The sequence below is a fragment of the Ixodes scapularis genome, unplaced genomic scaffold (genome assembly GCF_016920785.2).
Source record: "Ixodes scapularis isolate PalLabHiFi unplaced genomic scaffold, ASM1692078v2 PGA_scaffold10__122_contigs__length_95168666, whole genome shotgun sequence".
Lineage (NCBI taxonomy): Eukaryota > Metazoa > Arthropoda > Arachnida > Ixodida > Ixodidae > Ixodes > Ixodes scapularis.
Genome location: NW_024609836.1, coordinates 92,641,644 through 92,660,739, shown reverse-complemented (window position 1 = coordinate 92,660,739; position 19,096 = coordinate 92,641,644). Strand labels below are relative to the sequence as shown.

At 44.8% G+C, this 19,096-nt stretch overlaps 1 protein-coding gene across 1 annotated transcript in view; it reads right to left on the bottom strand.

The window, feature by feature from the left end:
• LOC115316804 (N-acetylated-alpha-linked acidic dipeptidase 2) overlaps nucleotides 1-19,096 on the bottom strand; it is a 44,810-nt gene that overhangs the window by 15,727 nt on the left and 9,987 nt on the right. Inside the window, exons 3-13 of the mRNA XM_029976300.3 lie at nucleotides 17,219-17,375; nucleotides 11,944-12,057; nucleotides 11,131-11,253; nucleotides 10,501-10,681; nucleotides 9,745-9,835; nucleotides 6,316-6,405; nucleotides 5,784-5,869; nucleotides 4,376-4,495; nucleotides 2,970-3,052; nucleotides 1,199-1,330; nucleotides 504-607 (exon numbers count right to left, since the gene is read on the bottom strand). Of these exons, the coding sequence (XP_029832160.2) occupies nucleotides 504-607; nucleotides 1,199-1,330; nucleotides 2,970-3,052; nucleotides 4,376-4,495; nucleotides 5,784-5,869; nucleotides 6,316-6,405; nucleotides 9,745-9,835; nucleotides 10,501-10,681; nucleotides 11,131-11,253; nucleotides 11,944-12,057; nucleotides 17,219-17,375 (1,281 nt within the window). The remainder of the gene's footprint in view (nucleotides 1-503; nucleotides 608-1,198; nucleotides 1,331-2,969; nucleotides 3,053-4,375; nucleotides 4,496-5,783; nucleotides 5,870-6,315; nucleotides 6,406-9,744; nucleotides 9,836-10,500; nucleotides 10,682-11,130; nucleotides 11,254-11,943; nucleotides 12,058-17,218; nucleotides 17,376-19,096) is intronic.

The window sequence follows — 19,096 nt, the reverse complement described above, 5'->3', positions numbered from 1 at the left end:
TGTTAGTTTTTCTTAGATATTATTTTTTAAATTATTAGTTTGTACTTTTACAAAAAGTCAGCGCTGTGTGTGTCAACTCCCTTAACTTGTTAATTTCCACTTGGCACTGTTTTTTTTTTTTTGGGGGGTAATACAGCAATTAGCCCAACCTTTTTACAGTGCACTTCACTTATAACGACAATGAGAAAACCCGAAAATTCAATCGTTAGAACCGATTATTGTATCTGGACTAGAAACTATGCGTTTCTAGTCTAGAAACTCTAGAAACTGACCGTTATAAGCAGTACATCGCTATATCTAATATCCTTATAAATGGATTACACTGTATACCTCGCTACGACTGGAGGATACTGGTCTAAAGTGGAAGTTTGGGCGAGATGCTTCAAGATGTTTCGACTTACGCTAAATCAGTACTGCGTTCTGCCGCGCTTGCCTCATATACAAAATAATGTACCATCACAATGTTGCACGGGACATAAGATAGAAATGCCAATGTGTCATGCCTGGCTTCCGACTCAGGGTTGTTGTACGAAGGGGAGTGAGAGAGCCAGGTGTCGAAGACGGTGGACCTGCCGCGATGGACCTCCGCTTGGTCTGGGTTCGCCACCTGCGAGGATAGCAGTCAATATCTCGCCTGTATGTCAGGGTAGTTTTGTTGTTATTTTTATGAAAAGAAACAAAAACAACCGAGACATTAACAGGCGAGATATTGTCGCGAATGACCATTGACGAGGAAGGAATAACAGAGAAAACGAAATGTTTAGTGTGGCAAACTTGTGCCAAAAACGAAAACACAAAAATGGTCTTCGCGGGCGTGGATGTCGGTGCATATACTGCAGGAATGTGCGCTAGCGTAAGACTGACTCTATTCTAAGGTGCCCTTTCTGACTCTATCTAAGGTGCCCTTTCTTGACACTCTATGGTCAGGAAGGTTCCAAACAAGAGCAGACGGTAACTGTCGAGACGCTGCCCAAAGAAATGCTGTTGTACTTGGAATCCCAGAGACGAGCCATTATTTTTTACTAATACACCTTCGGAGGATCGAAGGACTCTAAAATCACGGAGCATAAATTAACCACCCAAAGAATGAGGCCACGCATAAGGTCGATTTACCATAATTAGTAAATACCATAGTCACATCTGCTGGTGCATGCGAGCACTATTTCTCCCGGTCCTTTTTGTGCTAAGGAGTTCCCACCTTTTTCGTAGTGTCCCACATTAGCTGTCCAAGCAAAGGAGTGCTGGCAACCTCCAGCGTCCCGTTTCCTTGCACCGAAATGTCCACGTTGAGGTAGGCGACAGCCTGGTGACTCAGCTGTACGCGATGCTCCTTGAAAACAAAAAAATAAACAACGTTGCAGGCATGGGCGTAGCAACCGGGGGGGGGGGGGGGGGGGGGGAAGGAGGGGCACTTGCCCCCCCCCCCCCCAGTTCTCAAAGTGGGGGGGAAAGGCATGTGTTCCGCCCCGCCCCCCCCCCCCCCCCCCCCCCTGAAACAGCCACCGCTGGGCAGAGCAAACACTGGCCGGCGGCGGCCAAGGGATACCAAGGGCACCGCCGCCCCCCGGCCCTGGGGGGGGGGGGGGGGGGAGGGGGGGTCTGTTTTGCCCCCCCACTCAAAAACAAGTTGGTACGCCACTGGTTGCAGGAGACGGTAACTATGCTTAAGAAATTGCAAGGACCCACTTTGCACTTTATACGTTGAAAAAGAAAAAAGAATGAAATATAAAGTCAACGTTTATATTCTTATGCCAATGACTCAATAGACCCTTTTCCAAACCCCTTCAAGTACCATTGGCCGGTGCCATTTGATTTGTCTTTTTTAGACTTGGGCTAGGTGGCGCAAGCCACCGCCCATTACAAATGGTATAGCCATTAACATCCATCCATCCATCCATGAACATGTAATGTGTGATTGATGAGATCCGAGTCCTCTCCGGACACTGACGGAGGCCCCATGTTCAATGCACGCCCAGGGTACGTGCCCAAACAATGGCGGACTTGGATAGTTGGCGCAGCGGCTACCAGATGGCGCGCACTTTTGAAAAGTGTATATTAGTAGATCTATAAAGGCTTTTGGTTTATGAGTGACTTGATTGCGTGATTCACGAATTAGACTCTATCACGAACCAGAAAGGAGAAAATCATTGGGCATATTATATAAGGACGGAATTCCTCCGCTGATTAGTGTTTTATAGGTAATGAACACTTGTAGGCCGGGAGGCATAAAACTAAGATATTTCAAAAACAACAAACACTATACTCGATGTCACCTCAAGAAAAAAAGCAGGTTTTGCGTATTGTTCAAACGCCGGGCGAAGTATAGTTCGTACAAGAGTTGGTTGTCAAAGGAATGAGCGACGCTCTTAACGCTTGAAAACTGTGTACGTCATAAGATCGACAACATATTTCTAATTTAAAATACACCTTCATAGATATCGTAATTCTCCACACAGAGAGGGAAATTAGTAGTGCTCCGCTTGGAGCCGGAACTCTTTTTTACTATACGTTTATTTGGGGTGAAAACGAGTATAGCGGGCAAATAACATTCTTCGCTCTTTTGTGCGTCGCCAGGTTTAGCGGACAGTCAGGCTTGTAATTTATTAAATGCTGAAAACGAAAGCATCATGAACTCATACGCACACCATAATTATATACAATGTGATGCTTCATATACAATGTCTATGTATATACTATATGCCCTACGTAAAGCGATCTTCAACGAAGATTACTGTTTGCACCTCTACGCATGCATCAAGCAAAGTTTTCCCGAAAAATAAATTGGGCAAGTTGATGGCATGGTTATCAACGGCATCTCACGTTGATACACGTTTTGTTGTCGGTTGGCAAGATCACTCGGACATCATGGGAACAAATCTGCCAGGTATTCATGCGCCGTCTGCGAGCATAGCTGGCCGGGTGCGTGCATGCGTGATCCGGTCGCAAGAATGCAATAATCATGCAGGTACCTCGACCCACTCTTGTGACCCGACAAGAGCAAACTCTTCGGATCCCCAACTGCAGAAGACCAGAGTGCGTCGTGGTTTCCAACCTGCGGGAACAAAGACACGCACGATTGCAGAGAGGCAACAGATCTTTACGCGTCACTAAAAATAGCGAAGTAAAGTATACTGTTCTCTCGCTACTCAATTGCAGCCTTCTCTCAATATTTTCGAGATGTAACAAGTGGGGGCCGATGTTGAATAAAACAAACAATGCGGATGCGGCAAGAAAAATGAAGCGTGTGCTGCTAACGGAACAAACCCTCGCTTATTTTGGTGATTCTCCGACTTGCGAGGGGCGATTGTAGGCTGGAGGCCGGCCCGTTCGATAAACACGCCCTGCTTTTCTTATTCTGTAAGTGATTATAGGTGGGGTAAGGACATGGGCTGATGTAAGTACAAGCTTCTAAATAATAATTTCCTAAATTATGTTACGCTTTACTCCGACAAGAGAAACTAAAAATTCCGCGTTTTCAACGTTTTTTTTTTGTTTTTTTTTGCAAAATTTGGTGGGCGTTTTTTAAAGCTTGATTTTTTTGCTGAAAATTCAGGGTTTATCGACATTTACTTTTTCAGTGATTCGCGATTCTCCGAAGTTCGAAGTTTAATTTTGATACGTTCCCAATTTTTCAAAATATAAAGCAAAAATAAATAATGTCCAAACGCAAAACACACTAGTATTAAATTCACCTGTACCGAATATTTCTTTAGTTGGGTGTGGCATTGGCGCCCTTGCCATTGGAATTACTAACTGTCCCGCGACAAGACTTGCAAGCAAGCGTTGCTTGAATACGCGTCGATGCTTTGAAACCACTAAACACCTGGACTGGTTGCTGGGACAAATCAAAGCTTTATTTGGTTTTTGTTTGGCAATTTAGGGTCGTGAAAAGCGCAAAAAAAAGCCAAGGTACAACCTAAGTTGATATTCTCCAGCCAGGGTCCGAATAATTCGAACCTAAATTTAAAAAAAAAGAAAAGAAAGGGGTTTTAGAGTAAGCTTTTACTGCCTGGAGGTTCCGTTGTTACCTGGCTCTTGGGGGCCTCAGTCCACGAGGAAAAGCTAGAATTAGATTTCATTCTTGCTAGTTCAGTTTCCACCTGGCAACTTTGGACCTAAGTTGCCAAGAAAGGGCCAAAATTTGGCTCCCCTGCTGGTTGTTTGGTTGACACGTGACATTTCGGGCTATTTGGCACTTTGGCAGTCACGTGGTGAACCAGAGACGAGCCACGGCTAATAGCGAATGAAAACTACTGTGGCACTAACACCCTGGAACGAAACCCTCGTTAGGCCCTCGTTAGGCCGGCCCCTAGGACTGCCGAACATGTGCCAAGTTTTGGCGTTTCCCCGATGTGCTGCCCGGCATTAGTCGTACCTTGCTGCGCTAACCTTCCGTAGGCTTCGGCCATCGCAAGAACCGCCACGGTACCACTGACGGGATCGAAGGCGCCCGGTGACCAGGCATCCCTGTGGTTGCCCACGATGACCAGTTTTTCTGCGAGTCATCAGAACGGTCTGGGGACTCGTATCTCTCTACTCCTCTCCCCACAAAGTCTGCGCGCAGACGACGGTACGACACGGAGCAGCCAATCGGGCGGCGCCACAAGCGCACCGTCAGGGCGCTCGTTCTCTTTATGCTTTTGCTATTCGCCGTATCAAGTATCAAGGGACTTTAGGTTGTCTCCATGCGTCGGATTGGCCGCGTCGGCTGCGCTCAAACTTTGTGTTGAATTGAGTATGGCATTTCCTAAAACATGAAACATTACCTGCGCGTCAGCTCTGGATGAATGCGAGGAAAAGAAAGAGGCATACGGAACAATTAGAGGACGTCGATTATAGCTAAGGTTCTTAGTAGGGGTGTGCGAATACTGTTTCAAATGGATTAGCTCGGAATCATCCCTCAACACTTCAAAAAGAGCAAGGGCCCTAAACTCGTGAAACACAAAGTTTGAGCCGAAAGTTCGCGGTGTGCACCGATTGGACGTCGGCGAAAAAAGCGCGAAGTCATCATCGTGATAAGCCAATCGCTGCGTTCCGTCAACTTCGGCCCCAACTTTGTGTTTGACGAGTTTAGCGACCCAGGGCCCCTAAACTCGTCAAACACAAAGTTGGGGCCGAAGTTGATGGAGCACACCGATTGGTCTATCATGACGATGACTTCGCGCTTTTTTCGCCAACGTCCAATCAGCGCGCTCTGTGAACTTTGGGTTGCAACTTTGTGTTTGACGAGTTTAGGGCCCCAGGTCTGTCTCAGATCTCCCTAAGGCTGCGAAGGATGTGAATGACGCAGTCTTGTTCGATTAGAACCACTATTCGCACATTCTTAGTTCTTAGATGGGGAGGTTGTTTACAAGAGGTAATCCATTTACAGTCAAAATACTATATCCCGTGAGTTCAAGATGTGTGACGTATGCAAACGAACGACTCAGTTTTTAACTTGAAAAGCGTACTGCCACCATTCAGTTTGGATTTTTTTCTGTACTCATGGTCGTATAGTGCACTAGTGAAACACTTCGCGCATGTGTTCACACTTGATAATGGTAAATTTGTGTATTTTTCATTATTTAGAAATAATTCACAAACGCAGCTGTAGCCAGACTAGCTCGCAAGTTACTGCAGAAATGCACCTAAGAATAGATCACATTAGTTCAAATGTCACGGTAGTTTGTGAAATATTTAGTTAGTCCATTTACAGCAGATAACGTTAGCGCAGCTAATTATTTCCTTTAGCCCCGCCTAGACTCGCGCGCTCAATATCTACGGAGTAAATTATGCATACGAACCTGGCTCTTGAACTCCAGGAATCTTCCCTATGACGTTGTAGGTCGTCGCTAAACCGTTTCTTAAATTGACTTCGAGTTTGAGACTCCTGAAATGAGAGCCGAAAACCACGTACCCAACATTTGTTATAGGATCGTTGGTCATATATATATATATATATATATATATATATATATATATAAACGGTTTATCTCTTTTACTTTGAAATAAAAAAATAGTAATAAAAAATTAAACCAAGTCCATATTTGTTTAAATTTTCAATATTTTATGTTTCAAGTTTGTTCATTAGTAGTTACATATAAAGTGCGGGGAAAGGGAATTTCACACTGTACATAATCATAATTGTCCTTCGACAGAGTCTGCACATATATTTATTCAGATATAAAACTGATATTTCGCGAATATTTTTGTCAAAAGGCCAAAAGCTCATCCTGATAGTTTTGTTTACATTTTACATACAAGCTTGTAATTTTTGGCGAAATTAGGCGAAATGTATGGCTACCAGAAAACTTGTGCAGGATGGTTTTTACGTACTTTTCTTTAATGAACCCGGGTCCGAGGCGATATTCGCTGATGTTCAAATCGCCTTTCCAGTCTTGAGGAGCCGGTGGACCCTTCATTCGTCTAATAAATAGTAAAAACAAATTAAAAAAAAAAAGAAAAATAAATAAACGCAGCGCTTCGGTTCTAGCGATGTCAGCCTAAAGGCTGGTTCACGCTCTTGCGTTTGCTTACAACTGAGCTCTTGGAATCTCTTATTACGAGAGAAAACACTGGCACACTGGTACGCTAGCTTCACATATCAGGTGACCCTGGAACTTTATTCCACTAGGGCGAAGGTTTTCCAGTATTTTCGAAATCAGATCTGCGTGCTGCCTATGCGAAATGGCTGTTTATAAAGGCCCTTTCACACTCTTCCAACCGAGTACGACCTGGAGAGACCAGACCGGTTCTTAAGCGCCTTGCGATCTCTTAGGACCAGCTCCGCGCTGCAGCGCAACCGGTCCTAAGAAGTCGCAACTTCTTAGGACGGGATGCGCTGAGCGGAGCTGGTCCTAAGAGATCTCAAGAGGCTTAAAAACCGGTCTGGTCTCCCTCAGTCTTACTCGGTCGCAAGAGTGTGAACGGCGCTTAACATTGCAAAGAGTTTTTCAAGACAATAAACTAAAATTATGCGCGAAAAAAAAAATAAATAAAAAAGGAAGTACACGGAAATTGCAAGTGTCTCACGGTTTCCCGATAGGTGGCGCCAGTGTGTTCTCTCGTCGTAATGGATGCCTAGAGGTTGGAAGGCAATCGGTCGCAAGCAGTCGCAAGTGAGTGATCCAACCACCAGGGTGCCCGCATCAGATATAAGCCTTTATTTCCCCCAAAAAATAGAAAACAAAAAGCTGCCGTTTTACCAACTCGGTTTTTCACTATGTGAGGAAACCCAGCGAAATAATTAAATTTCAAAAGTATTTTATGGTAACGAGAAAGTTGCTGAATATGAGCTTTTATTCATTATACAGGGTGTTTTTTTAAGCTCAACAGATTTGACTTAAAAAGGCCGTGAAAGCTACACTTATGCGGTTTGGGCAGGTGACTTATACTGCCAGGAGAGTGCAGTATAAAGGGCTAATCGTAACGACCAGTCGGCTAAGTAAGTAAAATATTTTAATAAACTTTTCAATTTGGAAAAAAAAAAAGATATGGAAGTTTTAATTAGGAACTTCCTGACCGTCATCGAAAACCACTAAATCAGTAATTTTTAGAAATACTTTGAGCACGTGAGAAGCGCAGTAGTGCGCTAATTTTACCACTCGTGCCGCAGACGCAAGCTTGCTACCGGGGCTATAAGACGCCCGCCCAATTTTTCCGTGTGTTATCAGAGCCCCAGCCTTGTACCTGCTATACGGGTGGTAGCTTTAGCTCACTACTTCGCTTCCCACGCACCAAGTATATCTAAAAAGTATTGATATAGTGGTTTTGGATGACGCTGTGCAAGTTTCTAATGGAAGTCATGTCTCGTTTGATTCATTAAAATTTCTAATTTTTAATTAAAACATTCCTTAATTGGAGCTGTATGTCCCTATTGAAAATTCTCATTTGTATGAAAAATTTCTGTTTCCAATCAACACATATCAATCATACAAGATATATAAGGACATATAAGAACCATATACAAACTGTACAAGAACTATATCAGAACTATATAGGATGTATAAGAACATACAAGCATTATATAAGAAACTTGGGAGAAGTTTTTATAAGTTTCTTTTGTGGTTCTTATATAGTTATTATATGATTCTTATATGTTCTTATATATCTTGTATGATTTATATGTGTTTATTGGACACGAGAAATATCTCATACAAATGACTTTTTTCACTAGCGGTCTGGTTTCACTAACAAATTTTACTTAATAAACCGACGGATCATTACGATTATCCCCATATGCCCGGTATTTATTTAATTATTATACCTCAAATGCCCCAGACGTGGGGCATTACATAAGGATGGCTCTTCAGTGGATGACGTACTCAATGGCAATCTTAAAATGAACGGGGTTAGAATACTGCACGGCGTCGGCGGGCAGATCATCCCAGTTCCATCCTGTCTAACCGTACAACTCATCTGCACAAACTGCATAAGTGAAACTTCCACTGCGTTTTTTACACAAATCTCTAAAGCTTAAAAAAACTGAAACACCCTGCATTAATAACGTATGAATGATTATTTGTTAATAAAAAAAAAACACGCTATGTTGGAAGACCAAACGTTTTCCGTGATTTCAGATAAAGCTTCAGGTAACTGGCAACCATGATTTTAAGCCTCAAGATTGGTAAGTGTCGTTACTCTGAAGCGTAGCTTACTTAGTGGATCTAGTTTGGATTATACGAATGGCGCCTGGAACACATCTCCGACTGGTGTGTTTACCGCGTCCAAAAACGGTGGTCTCTCGATTTCCGCCTGATGACGTCACAAAAGTGTCGTGCTGCCGCCGTCCGCGATCCTGGCGGTGTCAGAGCAGCGCTGGTGGATGTGGAAGACGCCTGTTCTGCTGCAGGTCTTCCTCTAGTTTGGTAGTCCGCGGAAGCTTCATCAGCCATGCCGGAGTTGGGACGCCGCGACGACAACGAGACTTGCGTTCGCTCGGGGTGTTTTCCCCCCCGAAACTTGTACGCCCAACCGCCAGGGTCGCGACATCTGACAGCATGACACTCCGGCTTTTCGGACGTCATTTGTGGCCACTCCAGAACCACTCTTCATGCATGAGTAAAATAAGACGCTGAACACATCAGTGGGACACGCGTTTCAGGCACTATGCGGAGAGCACGTCGTCTGCTTTTTGCGCAGGAGTTGTGGTGACGTCAGAACGACGCCAAGTTCTGATTGGCCTTGATTGGGAGGATAGTGGATAGATTTCGAGGCTAGATGTCTTGATGTCTACCCACTATTTTTTTTTTCAATCAGCCAATAAGAGCTCGGCTTCGTTCTGACGTCACCGTAACTCTTGCGCAAGAGCCAGACGACTTGCTGTCCGCATAAAGACGACCTGCACACACCAGAAGCAAGATGGCGGCGCCCGGAGGCCGCTGTCGAACGCGTTTGGAGCATGCGCAGTCACACTGTTCTGCTGCACATTAAACACTGCGCGCGCGTCCAGGACCTGCCGCCGACGCATCGATACACCGGATTCACCAAGAGAGCAGAAACCGCTGTATCTGCCGTCTCGAAGGCTATTCAGGACGATAGATGACGGTAGATGCCGCTAGCCAACCCCTCTCAAAGAAACTCCCAATTCAAAGGGGAAAACACCGTGACTGTGCGCGTCCAACCGTTCTAACTACGCAAAAGCTGTCGGCTCCAATGCCATTGAATTTCCGCGGAGTAATATGTATGTAGTAAAGTATTTGGGTGTACGCATGCAAAAGCTTCTGAGATTGCAGAACATTAGCCAAAGTTGCAGCAATCAATCACCTCAATATTTCTGCAGCCTCGTCGAAAGATGCAGTGAAGGCAGGAATGTTGGGCAGGTCTGCTGTCTTCACGGGAATCCTGAAAGCGTCATCTGGGACAACGGGACGAAAAGATATCCTATGGTGAGAGCTGAAATCCTGACGTAATCGTCCGATGCGAAAGAAGCTATATCTTTGTTGGATACTCTATTGCCTAGAATGCGCCTCTGAGTAGTGGTTTTACCGTGCCCTAAGATGTAGTCCCTCGATTTATGCCTGATGACGTCACAGATGTGCCATACTGTCGCCGACCGCGGTCCTGGCGCTATCGCGACAGCGGTATAGTGGATGTGGCAGATGTCTCTTGTGCCGCAAGTTGCTCTCTAGCCTGACAGTCCACAGAAGCTTCGGCAGTCAGGTGTCAGGACACCGTGACGGCAGAGACACTTGCTTTTTCTTCTGCTTTTTCCAGAAGTCCTAGGCGCAAGCGTGAGCCAAGATTCCGACATCCGACATCGTGACACTCCGGCCTTTGTGACATTGTTTGTTGCAACCTCGGGGTCCCTCTCTTTATGCATTGGCGGAATAGGATCAGTTGGATACGCGTTCCAGGCACCGTATAGCGAATTCTATAACATCGTGGCTTTCTAAGCAAACAACAAAGCTACGCAGTAGTGGGCGCGACACGTGATATACCAACGTGGTTCCGCCCATAGAAAACTACGTAAAAAAGCTCTGTACTAATGGAACTTGGGTTTTGTATTGAGTCTTTACTCACCGGTAGCAGGGTAGATGGGAGTCAGGGGATCTCCGTTCACAAGAGCGAGGGTCCCAGAGCTGACGGCGTCGCCCGGGAGGGACATGGATTCTGGGAAAGGTCTTCTGGGCTCCAGCGCGTAATCCGCTGGGTCTGGGTACAGGATGACCGCGGCGGCACCCTGCTTTTCCGCCTGCTTTATCTGAGACCAACCCAACAGGCAGTTGCAAAAACAAAGAAGGAGGCAAATTAGTCGTTCTCGTTTACGCAGCTATGGTCGATCTACCTTTGAGGTGTGGCGACACTAGTTAATTTATACGCTAGATGAGAAATTTAGGCAGTGCTGTACCACCGCTAGGCTGGGGTCTCGAGCATCAGGCAGTAGTGATTCATGACCGCATGCCGGTACGATGCTCATCAAGATCAAAATGGGTGGGGGTGAGGATTGAACTCAGGATCTTAGGGTTCTACAGTGCGAGCTTTCGCTCTACGTGCTCCAAGCTGCGGTGCGCTAACGCACTTGGCCACCGATGTAAAACGTCATAATAAAACGCGGAAATGGAGGATCATCTGGATCCCTGCATGTTGCAAGCTTTTGTTTCAAGGTTTCATTGAACTGAATCTAGCTGAAAGTCGTTATTCTCTGCTCACCTTGTTGCCGCGGAAGACGCGTCCAAAGCGGATGATGACGACATTACCCGCAACTTGGACGCCAGCTCCCTGGAGATGCTCAAAGTCTTCGGGACGGCCGTAGTTCGCAAACACGACATCCGCCTAATAAAACGAGAAAGCAACAAACAGACGCTGCTGCAACGCCGATCAACATCGAAGTTGATGGGAGTGGGGAATATAAGGTGTTAGAAATTGAGGGTCTCATTAAAATCAGTCACAAAAATCGGCTCTTGAACGTGACGCATTCCAAATTTTATTGGAAATATATTTTAGTGCATGCTAGACTTTACTTTGTGAAATCTTAAGACGTAACCTCGTTTCTGTGGAAAGTTAGAATAACACCATGCACACTTTCAGCGGTAGGCTCCGATGCAAACGACCCAGTCAAACTAGGGTTCCGCCTATGGCGCCATCTCTTGAGTGGCGCAGCAAGGAGATGACGGCGGCGTTTGTTACTGACCCACTGATCTGACCTATTGCAGCATGGCCTCTGAGATTCGATTGCCTATCAAGAGATGGCGCCCAAATCCAAACCCCTGGTTAACCTTGTCATCCACGTCGAAGCCCGCTACTGGAAATATCAAGGATGCTCTTTTAATTTTGCACGGAAACAAAGCAATTCTTTGAAATTTCCGATGGTAACATCCACGCTAAAATAAACGCTCAATTAAAGTTCGAGATCGTAAGCGTGAACCAATTTTTCCGACTGATTTTAGATTGAGCTTCTCGTAATTTAGCGTATAAAATAATACATGGAAGTTCTCGCACTTAACCACAATTAAATAGACTTACAACAACGGGTGAATCTCCGGTGCTTGAAGAATAGGCAAGGTAAGGTTCTATCGTGCCGACTTTTTTTCGTACGATAGAAAATACTTCTGAGCCGTCACTGTCGATGATGGATACCTGTAATGAAAATCGAGAAAGTTAATCCTCAAAGTAAACAAACTTTCGTACGCTACAAAATAAAAAAGAAAAAAGAAATTAAGCACTATCATGCTTTTTAGCATTGTTTTGCTGCGCTTCAGTCTTCCCTGAGCGAGGAAAATAAGTGATGAGTATTAAGCTAATGGTTTATTATGGTTTCCAGATTTTACACGTACTGAAGCGTCAGAAATTTTTGGCGTACCAAAATAACGAAGGTACACATTTTCAAGTACAAGTTCAGGATATATTTTATGTTTACTTAGAGGAGTAGATAGAGGCAGCTAAGCATTGCATTTATTTTTTCCGTGTATGAGGACACTGTTGCAACCGCAAGTAATTATTTTTAAGAAACGGTGCACTAAATTATTGACCCTAAGGTGTTGCTTATAAGCACAAGGCTGTCAGATACTTAAGAATACTTCCGTTCGTGCTATTTTGTACAATAATGCAATCGCTAGCAAAGGTGTGCCATAAACAAGGTTTCTTAGGTGTATACAAAAGTGTAACTTAAGTGTAACAAAAGTGCCACTTAAGTACTTCACGGAAGAGTTGTGAACTAGCCGAAATTCCTACGGGATAGTTTGAAGCCGCACGTGAAAAACTAAAAGAATTGGTGTTGCGGTTGTTGATTTGCAGGTGGGCTCGCTACGTCACAGCTATCGCTTTGTTATCTACCCAAAGTTTCTGATTGACAGAGAGCAAAACAAGTCTTCGCGCTACGAAAAGTTACCGTTTTCTGGTTGGTCTCGCAAAAAGCTAGCCTTGGCATCTATCCTATTCACCTCGATAACGGTATCCGTAGAGAAAGTCCGGCTACTCGCGCAACGCGACTAATTTTCCCCTTCTCGTGTCGAATCAAGATGTATGTAGATGCATCTTAGATTAGCTTTATATGTTATCAGAGAGTTTTTCAAGCGCTGTATGTTTCCGTAAGCGTTGCGTGCTTCAGGTTGCGCATGCGCGCATAGTTGCCATTCGCCAATGCAGGACGCAGTTTGGGGCTCCGCGCACGCTCAGTCTGGAACACGCAACGCTAACGCAAACGCGCAGTTTTGCGTTTTCTCGTATACGCGCAATACTAAAACTCGCCATTTTATCGAGACGTATACACGTTTCAAACGACAAAAGCATTCTTTCCTTCTTCGGCAAAACCAAAACCTGAAAAAAAAAAAAAAAACCTACTTTGGGCAACGCGTTAATAATGCTCAAACTTTCATTTTTTTTTCTATTTTTTTTTTGTGTGTGTACGTCTGTGATGCGACAACGAATATATGAGATGTTGGTAAAGCCTCGTGGTCATCGAGCAATTTGCGAGGGACGCGGGTAGTGACGTCACTATCGTTTTTTTTTTCTAATTTTTTTTTTTTGTCAGTCGGGTGTTTGCACTATGCACCTCGGAGGTACTGATGGTGTTCGTCGCGTTTCCATCTCGGTACCCTCCCTACTCCGTTTCGCACTGGGCGCAGCCGACACGCAAAAACAACGAGTGCAATGACGATGCACTTTTGGCGCTGTTTGATTGACTCCGTCTGATTGTATAGACCGACACGTTGTTTACAAACAAGCCGGCGTTTGCCCACACCAGGTGTGGGCACTGCGCGTGCGCAGAAACCGAATTCGCGTGAAGGGAAGCGTCTGCGCATGCGCAGTGCCGTCGACAGCGCCACCGCAGCTGCGTGACGTCAGGGCCGCGTGTTGGTCTTTACGGAGCGCAAGTTCGTCTGCTTCTTTCGCAGGGGTTGTTGTGACGTCACAAAGACGCCGAGCCCTGATTGGCTCTGATTGAAGCATAGTGGATAGACCTCGAGGCATCTAGCGTCGAGGTCTGCCCACCATCCTTCCAATCGAGCCAATCAGGGCTCGGCGTCTTTGTGACGTCACCGCAACTCCTGGACAAGAAGCAGACGAGTTGCCCTCCGCACTGGTTCATCCCCTATGCGGGGCGCGCGTGATTTCGTCTGCTTCAGAAGGGTTTGGATTTGGGCTAATTGGTTGAACATGTTTAGGGGTTAAAAGCGCTAAAAACGACGGACGAGTAGGAGAGACGCACACCACAGAGCGCTACTTCACTCTCAAGAAGAAAGGGTGTCAAAAGGTGTATCTTTACACCCTTTGTCCCATATAATACACCCCAAAATTTCAATTCGACGTACAGCGCCCTACAGTCAAACAGGCGGCCCGAAAATTTACGAGGGGCTTGATAGCCGTGTGGTACAGCATTTTAAATAGCTAAACTACGCATCAAAGATCACATAAAGAAAACACCGATATTTTACAGTAGGGCCAAGAAAACCCCGATTACTTTTCTTGTTGTCAGAAAAACGTACGTTAGCTATTTTAATAAGTTGTACCACACGGCTATCAAGCCCCTCGTAAAATTTCGGGCCGTCTGTTCGACTGTAGGGCGCTGTGTGTCGAATTGAAGTTTTGGGGTGTATTATATGGGACAAAGGGTGTAAGAATACACCTTTTGACACCCTTTTTTCTTGAGAGTGTTGCAACTGGTTTATTATTGGAAAAAACACACGTACCGAGAAACCAACAAGACACACATACGATTCATTTTCAACCGCCGCTAATCACATTTCGTACTCTTACACCGTGCATAGCGCTCTGTGGTGTGTGTCTCTCCTACTCGTCCATCGTTTTTAGCGCTTTTAACCCCTAAACTCGTCTGCTTCTTTTGCAGGTTTTGTACTCACGTCAGTCAGAAAGACGCCGGGTCCTAATTGGCTCCGATTGAAGGATAGTGCGTAGACCTCGAGGCAGCTTGCTTCGGGGTCTACCCATATATCCTTTCAAGCGGAGCCCATATCGGAGCCCGGCGTCTTTTTGACGTCACCGCAACCCCTCCGCGAAAGAAGCAGACGAAATTGCGCCCGGAGACCATTGACTCCGTAAGTGTGACGTCATGGGTCCAAACAAACTGTTGCTAGGATCGTTGTTATGGACAAATACATGTGGCTAGGTTTCGTTACGAAAACCCGAGCGTTCAAAAATCAGGAGTAGGGTTTAAACTTCTAAAAATCACAGATATAGAAAGCTTGAATGTCATATATGTTTCGACAGAAGTGTGCCAGTAATCGCTTGTTTCTGAATTAGTTACGACTGCAACTTCCGGTCTTCAAGATGCCTGCAGCAGACGACGAATGCAAGCATGCCGTCTGCCACACGCCGGCAGGCCAAGCCGGCGCCGTCGTTTGATTCGTGTGAGTAAGGACGATATTCTGACATTGCATTTGTTTTAAATATAATAATTTTCAGTAACTTAAAAGAATTCATAGTGGGGTGCGATGCAAAATGTGGCTTATCGAAAGTCCGGGCGTCAATCGAGATGATCGTCCGCTAAATGATCGCATTGGGCCAATACCACCCGTGAGAAAAGCACTTAGGCGATCGGTCGAGATCCCAAATTTTGTTTACGGACTCGCGCTATGGGAGGGTGCTTCGTACCTGGTTGTAACCATCGCGTGGAGAAAGGTTCTTGGAGTTTCTTCAGAATCCCGCAAGACCCCAGAACAGAAAAGAACTAAATTAAAAAGACAAAAAAAAAAAAAAAAAAAAAACATTAGGTGCCTTTATTACAGATTGTACTCGCATCGGCGGGTTCGATAGAGATCTTCACCAAAAGAGCACATCCACAAAATTTGATGTACATCAAGGAAAAAAAGATACTGTGAAATGGCGATAGACATGCGATTCTTTATTAACCTGACAACCTCAATTATAATAATAACAAACGACTTACCTCGACGGCGCACGATTTGTTTCTCATGCCGGTCGGCCTGCACTACGCCGGTAATGAACTTCAGGTCGTCGTCGTAACTGATCTGCATGGGGTGGTTTGATTTTACGGCATTTTCATCCCTCTGAACTAAGCTGGGTTCTTCACAGGAAAAAAAAAAAAAAAAAAAACACATTGCGGAGGCCTCTACGGCCACGGAAATGCACTTGTTTTTGTCGCTCGTTTACCGATGCAATTCAGTGAAGACGCCCGCTGCAACAGAGGCCAGCGAACCTATCGTGTCGTCTGCTCCCAAAGCAAAGCGGAGTGGAATACTTCAGAAATGGCTTTCATCGTTGCAATACGACACTGAGACGACAAGAACATCTTCGTAATTAGATATCAAGAAGTTAGGTTGCTTACAAAAATGTATTTACTTACTTGTAAGCAAAAATCTAGCCTTATGTGGAGTCTCCATGCATTAGTCCATAGCAACGCCCCTAGCAACGGTTTGTTTGGACCCAGACGCCGTGTTGTGACTTCATCACTTACGGGGTCAATTCCATTTAGCGCTGTCTGGGCGGCACCATTTTGTTCGACAGCAGCGCCCTCTCCATACATCCGGGAAATTCAGCTGGTTCGGTGGGGTAAAACGAGAGAGAGGGCACGCGCCCCACTCCGCTAGCAGACGACAAACCGGGAGGTTGCCATTCTCCATCTTTGGACTGTACCGGCGGGCTGTACGGAACATCGAACTCTCGCTCGTGGCTGCCGTTGTGAAGTGGTTCGCGTTCTTAGAATAGTTATGGCTACTCCAAAATCAGCCTATAGCTCTCTGTTGTTCTATTTCGCTAAATGATCAACTAGCATATCCTTTTTCCGCTTCTTAAATAGCAGTTGAGTCAGCCGGCAGTACTACCCTCAGCTACTGCGTGTATTGCGGCAGGAGAGCACGTTTTTATTTAGTATGTCAGACTTCCACTCATGGTAGCTAAAGGCTTACACCAGTACAAACTTTGTATAGTAAAAAAGGTACAGTAACCGGATTTACTTTTCGCCGGAGAGACCGGCCAATCTGACACAGTTTTCTCTATTTTTGTTTTTTATTTGCACGCAGGTAACAACGCAAAAGAGCAACCTTGTTGCTCTTTTTATCTAGCATAATACTACACGATAACTGGCAAACCAAAATCTGCGCATCTGCGCTTGAAATTTCCAAAATGACGCGATTTTAAACAGAGTTTGTACGCCAGCCGGGTGCTAGGTACAGCCCACTCGGCGGAGCAGAGGACATAGGGGTGAGAGGGGGAGGGCATTTTTTTTTCTCTTTTTACCCTCTCTGCTATGACCTTAATGGAACGGTCGACTGCGGTCGGATTGAAGGTAAAGCGGAGTAGCATTCAAAGGTGCACCGACCTTACTGTGTCGCACAGGGTCGGGATGGGAGAGGTAGGCTTTGTAGGACTTCAGGTGAACGCCGTGCAGCCCCTGCCTGGTCCAGAGTTTCTCGATGAACTCGGCCGACGTCTTGTCCGCCTCCGTGCCGCCCAGTTTTGGCATCGATGTCAGCTTGCTGCACGACATATTCGGCGCAATCAGTGCAGACGCCGCGTGCGATAAGAATAAATCAAACAAGCTATGAAGCTAGATATACCAGGTGTTTCAGCGAACACTGACAAAAAGTCCTGAAATTAGTGTATTCGAGGTAAAAATATAATTTTCGGAGCCGATGGAGTGCATTTTGTGAACTGGGGAGCACAACAACTGTCTCGGCAGTGAATCATTAGATGGCCAGACACAGCTGTTGTTCGTGTCGTTATTTGTTTTTCGAATCGAAGTTTCGATGATCGAATCAAGCGGTTCGAAGGTTCGAAAGATTTCGATTTTTCGAATTGTCTACATCGTAAAATTCGACGGAAGTCGAATTTTCGACCTTGTTAAGCTAAGAAGTTCGACGGTTTTCGAACCTTCAAACTTATTACGCAAAAAAATTCGATATTTTTCGAACTTTCGACCTTATTGCGCTGCAAAGTTCGATGCTTGTCGAACTTCCGAACTTGACTGACCAAAAAATACGATGAATTTCGAACTTTCGAACTTATTTATGAAGAGAATTCGAAAATTTTCGAACTTTAGAATCTTCAAAAGTCAGAAGTTCGATGAACTTCGAACTTTTAGGGTAAAAGTTCGACGTTCGTCGAACTTCGAAAGTCCAGTGGACGGTTTCATTTGAATTCAAGTAGTGAGGTACATTCGTAATTTTTTTTCTCGAACCTTTACACGCGGTGCTGCGTTCCTTGCGAAAGACAATGCCGTTCATTTCAATGTTCTGGCATGCTTAGTTTTAAAGAAATAAACTCCCAAAGGGGCGAGGAAGGACTACGGGTTTTTGACGACTATCGTTTGTGCCAGATTTGAAGCGCGCTGTAGCGGAAGCTATTTGTGGTAAAGTTGTTATACTTTTTTAAGAATGATCTATGTATATATCCTAGGTAAGTGCCGTCTTAAGATGTAATTATTGTTATTCAACGTGAGTTTCGAAGAAATGTCCAAACATGTACCTACATGCAATTATGCCCTAAACTTGATATTTATTTTCGTCTAAGTTGTTTGAGCTACCGCATTTATATTAACACCACAGACAGTACATATCATTGCCATTTGCAGAATACAAAATAATGTATTTATTGTTTTTTCACGCTAAGGAATAAATTAACTCATGGGAGAAGATTTCTAATAGTGTTCAAGTTCAGCACGTCATTAAAAGAAAACTTTTTTTTTGTCGCTTCACGTTCCTGGGACGTGTTTCTTTTAGCCTGTACACATTTTGGTAAAAGAAACTTGTTTCGAAGTTCTGAACCACTGAATATGCAAGAATACAACACTTCCGGCGAATTCTTGACAGTTTTTTTTTCTCCAGCTTTTTATCCCCGCATTTATTTTATTTTTTTATTATTGGCACAGGTATTTAGGTCAAAAAGACATAGAATTTGAACTACCGAACCACTAAGCATGTGACGAGTAGTGCCTTCTGAAAACGAGTTTCTAACAATGACCATCTATGCAATCTTTTATGCAGTGAAGAGCGACAGTATAGCTATACATATGCATAAATAATTTCAGATTAAAATAAGCTCGATCACGCCCTCTTTCCCCGTAATGTTTTCTTTAACAGTCCGAAATATCTGGAAGGGGGGAAGAAAACTAAAGCCCCCCCCCCCTTCCCGCTACCCTCTTACCCCCCGTTTTTCCTTTTCCGACGCCACTCGTATGGTAGAACACTCCTCGACCTCG